This window comes from Propithecus coquereli, unplaced genomic scaffold (genome assembly GCF_000956105.1).
Source record: "Propithecus coquereli isolate 6110/MARCELLA unplaced genomic scaffold, Pcoq_1.0 Scaffold595, whole genome shotgun sequence".
Taxonomy (NCBI): domain Eukaryota; kingdom Metazoa; phylum Chordata; class Mammalia; order Primates; family Indriidae; genus Propithecus; species Propithecus coquereli.
The window spans coordinates 707,204-716,720 of record NW_012151896.1 but is presented as its reverse complement, the minus strand read 5'-3'; the positions used below and the strand labels follow the sequence as shown (position 1 = coordinate 716,720).

The 9,517-nt window shown below is 36.0% G+C and overlaps 1 protein-coding gene across 1 annotated transcript in view; it reads right to left on the bottom strand.

Moving 5' to 3' along the window:
• RAP1A (RAP1A, member of RAS oncogene family) overlaps positions 1 to 8,426 on the bottom strand; it is a 15,137-nt gene extending 6,711 nt beyond the window's left edge. The window contains exons 1-3 of the mRNA XM_012659028.1: positions 8,368 to 8,426; positions 3,840 to 3,980; positions 2,092 to 2,235 (exon numbers count right to left, since the gene is read on the bottom strand). Of these exons, the coding sequence (XP_012514482.1) occupies positions 2,092 to 2,235; positions 3,840 to 3,980; positions 8,368 to 8,397 (315 nt within the window). The 5' untranslated portion in view covers positions 8,398 to 8,426. The remainder of the gene's footprint in view (positions 1 to 2,091; positions 2,236 to 3,839; positions 3,981 to 8,367) is intronic.
• Between the last annotated feature and the right edge of the window lie 1,091 nt (positions 8,427 to 9,517).

Sequence of the window (9,517 nt, the reverse complement as noted above, 5' to 3'; positions counted from 1 at the left end):
GCCGTGGCGTCAGCCTAGCTCACAGCAACCTCAAACTCCTGGGCTCAAGCGATCCTCCTGCCTCAGCCTCCCGAGTAGCTGGGACTACAGGCATCTACCACCATGCCTGGCTAATTTTTTCTATATATATTTTTAGTTGTCTAGATCATTTCTTTCTATTTTTAGTAGAGATGGGGTCTCGCTCTTGTTCAGGCTGGTCTCGAACTCCTGAGCTCAAATGATCTGCCCGCCTCGGCCTCCCAGAGTGCTAGGATTACAGGCATGAGCCACCGCACCCGGCCCCAGTTTTGTTTTATAAACCCTCATGTCGAGGGTTGACTTTAACAAGACTTCTATGAAAAAGTAACTCTGCAGCACTCGAAACGGCAACCTAGAGGATGTTTAGTAGCACACAGGTTCCCACAAACATGTAATGCACTGTGCTCTGGCTCCCAAAGGGAGAGATCCTATGTACTGGACCCTGGCCTACCCTAGCCCCAGAGGAGCCTGATGGAACTTGGTGTGTGGGTACCAGTGAGGGGAAGGACAGGGACAGCAAGAAATTAGATTCCTAAGGCCGACTATCTTGCAGTTGGTGATTTCACACCACTGTTCCACTAGCCAAGCACATTCACCAATCCTAGTATGTTCTTTGTCAAAATCATTTTTTTCCTTAATAGCTGTTGAAGATCTCAGCAGGACTCGTTCCCTCAGTAGGATGTAAACTTCTTTAAGGCAGGAATAGTGTCTGGATGGCTGTTACCCAGGTGCTTAACACTGTGCCACATAACAGTACTCAATAAATATTTGCTGAATAAATGAAATTTATAAATTTCTTGTTTTTATGTACTTGTTACGGTCTCATTTAAAAAAGCAAGCTTTGGCATTCTTGATTATTTGTAAAATACAGGATTTCTAGCAAGCTTCATTTTTTTCTGCCAGGTGTTTATCAGTCAAGGAAAAGTGACCTACAGACACAGGCCAGAGAGAAACAGCAAACAGAAACACAGGACTCTGATAATCTAACCCATTCTTACTTTCATCTATGTTTAAAGTGATCTGAACTCTGACTGATTACCTGCAATGCTACAAATGGCAAGTACATAGGCAAGAGTAAAGGAAAGGGAAGGAAAGAAGCTCCTTCTGTTTTGTTTTTGTTTTTTTAAAAGGCTTATGGTAAAGTTAATAAAAGGGAACTTTTTAAGGTTTTGACTGGTGGGGATAGCTGGGAATTGCACTAATATTTTAGGGGCCCAGTACACTATTGGTCCTTTACACCTGGGCAGGCAGCTTACTTGCTAAGTATTACTGTCCACAGCTATGTTTTCAAGATAGTGGAGTGCTTAACTCAGGAACAAAAAAAAAAAAAAAAAAAGCCTTGTGCATCTGCAGTATTAGTCCTAAAAGACTGTGTGAATTCCATATACATGTCCACACTCACACAGATTACTCACTTTGAGTATGAAGTTTGTATGTTTTCCAAAAAAGTAAAGATTCTTAAGATGGCTAATGCATTTCATTTTATTTTATTGTTTTTCTATTTTCCTTTTAGAAACCCTCATGTCAAGGGCTGACTTTAACAAAACTGCTATAAAAAAGTAGCTCTGCTGCACTGCAAACTGCAACCCAGAAAGGTTTAGTAGCACATAGGTTCCCACAAACATGTAATACATTGGGCTCTGGCTCCCAAAGGGAGAGATCCTATGCACACCAACAGTTTATTATAATAACTACTTCGATTTTTGTATTTTCCTATTTGACTTTACTATCTGTTTATACACATCTAGATAGGTAACTGTTATGATACAAAGGTGATGTAACAGTTTTCACACACCACTTTAAGGCATATCCCTTAGAGGCTTACCAGGACTTTATCCATCTTCTTTAATTTTAACTTCCTCTTTGACAATAAGGTCAATTTAAACATCCTCATTAAAGCCATCAAAGTGATCTTACACAAGCTAAGATAGGGTTTCTATAAATTAGTGTTTTCTATCAAGTGACAGAATCAAGAGTGCTTAAAAAATTTTTAAGAAAAAATTTTGGTTTTTAACTTAAAGCAAAGGAAGCTAAGAAGGCACTTGTCTGTGCTGCCCAGCAGCTGCAGGTTACCTCATTAACGTTGATCTTTGACTTTGCAGAAGATTCTAAAAAGGCACAGTTACACCACTGTCTTGCTAAATTCTGGCCTTGTTCTTTGCCAACTACTCGCTCATCTTCCAGGTCACATTTATTGCCAACCAAAATCATTGGAACCTGTGGAAAGGAAAAAACATAAAATGAGCATTACGCATTACTTAGCCTCTTTTAATGAATAAGCAATTACATGCCACCAACTAAAATGTACTAGGTTAGGACTGTAAGCTTTACCAAGTGCTAACAAAAAATGTATGCATGTGTGTTGAGGGGAAGGTGGAAGAAGGAAGAGATTAAAAAAATATGGAAGAGATCCTACTATTAATACATACATATGTTAAATTATTTTATGAATATAATCCCCAAATTCTCATGTGGACTACTATTAATAACTGAATTTCAAGCAGAAAAATATGAAGGAAAAGGAACCTCTTGCAATATACAGAGAATAAACTCATTGGGCCTAACTGGTTTAAGTGCTTCATCTCACAGGTCCAACAAATGTCAAAAGTAGTGGCAAGACCAACATTGTAATAGGTTCTACTTCTATATTTGACATCTACATCTGAAGACTTATTTAGGTGAGATGTTAAGGAGGATCAAACAAGGAGGATCAAAATAAAGCCACAAAGCAGCTGTATCTTCCCCTTTTCTCCATACCGTAGTCGCTTGGCTACATCCATCTACAACTCCCTACTTCCAGTAAAACAGGTGTATTAATTTCCTTAGTTAAAAGGTGTCCAGAGAACAAAGTCATTTATTTGAGGTGACAGACACTATAAAAAAGAATGAATTTAAGGGACATGGTGGACCTTCTACTTAAAATAAGCAATTATCATGAGTTAAACATAGTCGGCATTCAAGACTCCATCTTTTCTAGCTAATTACATGGAATGAAAGAATTAAAACTGTCAGAGCTCAATGATTTGCACATAATTGTCTATGAAAACAGAACTCTCTTGCATAAATTAGTCATGGGAAGGAAGAAAATTATTCATTATGTTGCAGTTGGTCATGAGTCATATGGTATAAATCTCTCCTGCCAACAATATTACTCAAGGTGAAGGTTCTGAACAGATTTACATGCTCCCATTATTAGAGAGAAAACACAAAAACAGAAAGAAAAGTAAAACTAAAATTTTATATCCTAATTTATATAACTGAAAGGAACTCTCTATAGTTCAAAACTGAAGTAAATGTAAAAATATACATTTTTTTTTGCAAAAAGAAAACAACAACAAAAACAATGTTATTCATCGAATAAGACAAGATTCTAAAATAAAAATCCAGTTAATTAAAATCTTTAACATCATTCAAAGGAAAAAATACATATAAGTAAAAATGTATTATATCAACAGAATTTCACAAATAGGAGTATACCTTTATGGTTCTTAATAATGTTCTCTGAATACTGTTTTTGACATAACTACCACCTTTCAGAGCTGGAGTCACACTTCTTCTATGAAGTATTCTCTGACTCCTCTTCTCTATTGCACTTTTTAGCCACATGGTGCAATAAACACTTTATCACATGTCCTCATTTTCTAAACAGCTCAGCACATAATTTTGTAGGTTAATTTTGAAAGTTAAAATTTTTTTTTTGGTCACAGGGGCTCTTTTAGGGATGTGGTAGATATCTTTACTCTACTGATAGAGAAACCAGACACGTTTTTATTTGGTCACAGAGAGATGGCAGTATGTCTTATAGAGAGAAAAATACTTACATCTTCTGTGTCCTTAACCCGTAAAATCTGTTCTCTCAGGTCCTGTAAGTCGTTAAATGTGGACTGAGCTGTAATAGAATATACTAGTGCAAACCCTTGGCCATTCTTCATATACAAATCCCTCATTGCTGTGAATTGCTCCTATAATTAAAAAAATATGCAATTATAAATATATAAGTTTCTTGAATGTATACTGGAACAATTTAAAACAATAATCGCAAGTGAGCTACTACTTTTTTTATTACATGTTACCATGACAGAAAACATAAGACATAATAGTTTCTGGCAACTAGAAACAATGATAATGAACTGTAGAATTAGAAGGAATTCCTAACCATCTTAATTGCTTTCGTGTTATTTAGCAGAACTGTATATAACTCTTTTTTTATACACAGATCCTAATTAGTCTTGATCCTAATTAATTTTATTTGCAAACATACAACACAACCACTGCCCAAGTGGAAACAATCTGAAGTATAAATCCAACACTGAACTATAAAATTATTTGTTTTAATTTTAGGCCCATTTCCTCTTATTTGGTGACAGTCATTACTGTATAACTACAGATATTAATATACGAAAAAATTTTATTTAAAAAAGTTTTGGGATTTTATATACAGTATTAAGAAAGCACATATGGTAGAATATTAAAAATGTATATATGTTGGGTCTTTGCTTTGGATCTTTGCACCTCTGGGTGCGCAAACATAATATACCAAATCCACATTCTTAAGTTTTTGGTGCCTGGGTTGCTGGCTCCCATCATCACACTACCTCTATTTGTCTATTACATCTAGTGCCAGTTGTTCCACCTTGGCTGATGCACTTCTTTTGTATTCCAGGGAGTCAGCTATGCTACCACTCAATCATTTCCCTAGCTTCAAATTCTAGTCTTTGGTGTGCCACAGGGGTATAGCTGAACTTTCTATGCTGCTGCCAGTGCATTTTCTTGGAAAGATGTAAAAACTGGGGGATTCTGAGAGCTTTCATTTATAACTTTGTATATTCCGGGATAGCACCATTATGGTAACCAGTTATATTTTGCCACTGTTCAAATGCTTAATTATATAATAAATGAATTCACTTGCAAATATAATTTAAGTGCTACAAATACTAGTGATATTATTCCTATCATGTTCTCTTGAGATCACAGTCTCTTCTTCTTATTAAATAAAAAAAAATAAACATATTAGGCAACCTGAGTTTTGAAAACCCAATTTAAGAATAGCTCTTACAGAACTGCTGTGGCTGGTGTCACCTCCTATGGAGAATGCCAACCTCCTTCTTAAGGACATTCTGCAAGATTTATCCATTCAACAAATATCAACTGAGGGCCCTCTATGTGCCAGGCATTGTTGCAGCACTAGGGATATACCAGTGAACATGAGAGGCAAAAATCTCTGCCCTGGAGGAGTGTACAGGGAGACAAACAAAAATAAAGTATGCCAGATGGTAATACATGTTACAGAGAAAAATAAAGCAGGGCGGGGGATAGGGAATTTCTTTTGAGGAATAGAAAGTTGTATTTTAAAAGACTGTGTTCAGGGAAGACCTCATAGGTAATACCTGAGTAAGGATCTGAAGGAGGTGATGGAGTAACTTCTATGGCTATATGGAGAAAGAGTATCCCAGACAGTGGGAATGGCAAATACAAAGGTGCTGAGGGGAAACATTTCTAAAGTATATGAGAGGCCATAAGGAGGCTAGATTCACTGAAACAGTGTTAAGTAGTGAGTGAGTACAGGAAGCGGGGCCAGAGAGGGAACAGAGGGGGCGATGATTATCATTTGGACCTTACAGGCAAATGTAATGAAGACTTGGGCTTTTACTCTGAGCTGAATACATAATTTAAGATGAGGAAGACATGATCTGACTTATATTTAAATGAGATTGCTGTGGTTAGTGTATTGAGAACAGTCTGAAGGAGGTTAAGAATAGAAGCAGGGAGACCAAAGTTCTGAAATAATCCAAGTGAAAGATGACAGAGATAACAATTATTTAGACCAAGATAGTGTCCTACGATTCTAGTGATGATATTAACTTTTGAAGGTAAAGCCCACAGGATTTGCTGAGAGTTTGAAGGCATATAGAATTTAACAAAAGAGAGAGTCGAAGATGACTCCAAGGATTTAGGCATAACCAACTAAAAGGGTACTATTTACTGAGATGGGAAAGACTTTGAACAGACCTGGTCAGGGAAGGGATATCAGTTCAGTCTGGACATGTTGTGTCTGAGGTGCTTACTAGACACATAAACAAGAAGAGATATCGAACAGGCAGTTAGATACAGGAGTCCGAAGTTGAGAAAAGAACTCAGGGATGGAGTTATAAATTTAGCATGTATCAGCATACAGATTGTATTTAAAATCATCCCACTAAAAAAAATCTCCAAAGCAGTGTTGTTAGAAAAGAGAAGTCCAAGTATTAAACCCTGAGGTTATCCAACATTAAGAGGCTGGGGAGATAAAGAGGAATTAGGAAAGGTGACTCAGGAGTAACCAATGAAACAGGACAAAAACCAGGCAAGTGTTGTTTCCTGGAATGAACAAAGGTTTTACAGTTCGGAATAGTGCTTAAGTCAAAAGTTGCTGAAAAGTCAAGAGAATTGAGGATATACACAAGAGAATGACTGTAAATGACACATTGTCGACTTGAAGCTATGTGCAGAAGGGGCTGAAATATGCGGGATAATAAAAAGATGTTAGGGTAAATGAACTGCAGGTTCCGATGAAGTTGAAGGGTACTAAAGGAAGTGAAATGGATAAACAAGAAGTAGTGAGTGGAGAGTGAGATACTTGGAAATGAGATTAGGGAGGTATTACAGTCATTGGTAATCACCTAGTCTAGGGTAAAACCATGGTATGAATGGCTGAAGTAGGATGGAGATCAAGGAACTGACAGGCCAGGGATCATCTATGATATCCATATAGATTCTATATGGATAGTAAAATCACCAAGAATTTTGACTGAAGTAGTGTTGGAGAGAGTGAACAGAAACCTTTAAGGAGTAAGGAGTGATCTGGGACAAGATTAATGAGCATCAGCTACTTTCCAAGTTTTATGCAAGGCACTGGGGACACAGTCAAGCAAACAGGCAGTTGTAACACAGTGTGCTGAGTGCTAGGATGGGCTATGCACATGATTTCGGAGAGCACCAAGGAAAGATCTTGGCAGTAGAGAAGAACTTCCTTTTAATTTAGATGGGGGAAGAAGAAAGAGTGCCTTCACACTATAGAGGTGGTGAAAAGAAATAGAATGTATTCTTTTTAGCTGTTGGGGTTTCTGAAAACAAAGGGAAATTTTCATTGATTCAGAAGCTAGGAAAATTGGGGGCTGGGGTAGAAAGATGGAGAGATATCTTGATTTAGCTGATACAAGAAATATGTAGTTCCAGTGATCCAAAGCTTCTCATTGGAATCAAGATTCATTTTCCCACAAAAAAAATAGAAAGATATAGTATAATCAGTACTATGTTGGTATACATAATTGCTCCAGTCTGCTTATACGCTTTTTTTGAACTATGTGAAACTTTGTCATCATTTATAAAATTATAATGGAAAAACTTGTGCTGAATTTTAAACAACTTCTAATATTTAAGAATACCATCCATTTTAAAGTTGGAAATTGCCTAACATATAAAGTCTATGTATATAAAGAAAAAAAAGGAAAAGCACAGCAAAAATTACTTAATGTATATATTTTTGCATGGTAGTATAACTGGAAATGATCACTAATTAGTAAAACAAAATTATAAAGGGAGGCTGGGCATGGTGCTGTGTGCCTGTAATCCCAGCTACTTGAGAGGCTGAAGCAGGAGGATCACTTGAGCCCAGGAGTATGAGACCATCCTGGGCAACACAGCAAGACTGTGTCCCCAAAAAAAAACTAAGAAAGAAATTATAAAGGTGATGGTATTAATGAATAAAAGCAAATACATGGATTCCATACTATGTAACAGACACTGCACCAAGTGACTTATAATCATTATCTCATTTGATCATTATAAGACCCTACGATGTACTAATGTCATTACATTCATTTAAAGATGGGAAAAATGAGGCTCAAAATAATCCTAAAGATTTTTGCCTTCCTCAGAAAACACGTATGTATTACCAGTCCCCTTGAAGATGTCAAAACGCTACTGAAAGGAAAAATAACCTTTATAAAAATGAATGACTATGGTGCCAAGAGACAAAATCTTATTTAAGCCCACATAAATACCTATATTAACTAAAATTCTAGATTTAAAATAACTTTTTTTTTAAAGAACCAATAGCATAATTCTTACCTCAATACAGGGACAAGAAATCCAACACCAGATTTTGCATGTGAACTCAATACACAATTTGACCATGATAACTGAGCATTAAATACATCACAGTAGATTTCACACATACAGAAAATTTAAGACCTACATTCAGAGAATTTGTTCTTAATCAGAATGATTACTTTTACTCAGAAGAATTATTCACATGACAAAACCTGCTCACAAATTAAATTCTATCAAAAAAAGATAAAACATCCTTACTGTCCCTGCTGTATCCAGGATTTCGAGCATACACTGTTGGCAATCTACTTCAACTTGCTGTGGGGGTGAAAAAAAAAGAAAAAATAAAGTAACATCAAAATGTCATTCTTTTTTCCTTCCACCTCTTCACTCAAAGTACCTATTAGCAACTATGAAGACTTTCTCCAGCAGTTTGCTGTACTGGCTAGGAATAAACTTGCCACCATAATAAAGAACAAGGGTCTCAAGCACAGACTATTAATACTACAGAAGCCAGGAGGGTTAATGCTGAGTTTAGACATCTTCTGACCACTGTCTTGATTTTTATTTGTTCTTACTAAAAGGCAAAAGGTCATATTTTGGAATTTAAGAAAAACTGCAATAAACAAGTATACTCGTAGTTCTAATAGGAAAAAAGTATATAAATATGTGTATTTATATTATCTTCAGAGAAAACAAGGCACAAAAATATTAAGTGGTTCAAAATGCACACAAGAAGATTTTAGGGTAAAGAAAATTTTGCCACTTTACCACCTTCAAATTGTTAAAATTTTACTAAAATCTGCACAAAATGTAATACACAGGAAAATTTGAATTTAAGACATAAAGGAAACATAGAAATGCTAAAATAAATAGCACCAAGCTTACACAATCCTTAAGTCTTTAAGAAAAAATCTGTGTAAAAGGAAAATTTTATATACTGAATTCCATTTTCCCACTGTCTTATAAAAGAAGGTTGGCCTGAAGAAAGTATCATCTATCAACTGTGTGGAAAACTTTTAATAAAGAAGGGATTAAGAAAAGTGAGTTCTTCAGCATTCTAGGCACAGATCTTGCTATGCAGTTAAAGGTTTAACTAGCAATTTATTTTTGGGAAATTTCAATAAAGCAATACTGTCTTCTAAAAATAAATGTGTTAACCTAAGGACTATTTTAAACTCTGCTTCTGTGTCGGATCGGAGACTGAGGAGCACCACTGGTGGTAATATAAACTCATCATCCCACCACTATGGGACAAGTGTGGTAACCTGCAAAATCTGTAACTGGGTGTGTTCAATGAATATGAATTACATCTATAGTTTCTCTATGTATCTTGAGCATAATTTTGTGTCCAATTTGAAGACAGTGAAATTGCTCTGCCAGTACTGCTTGATGAACTAAACTAATTCAA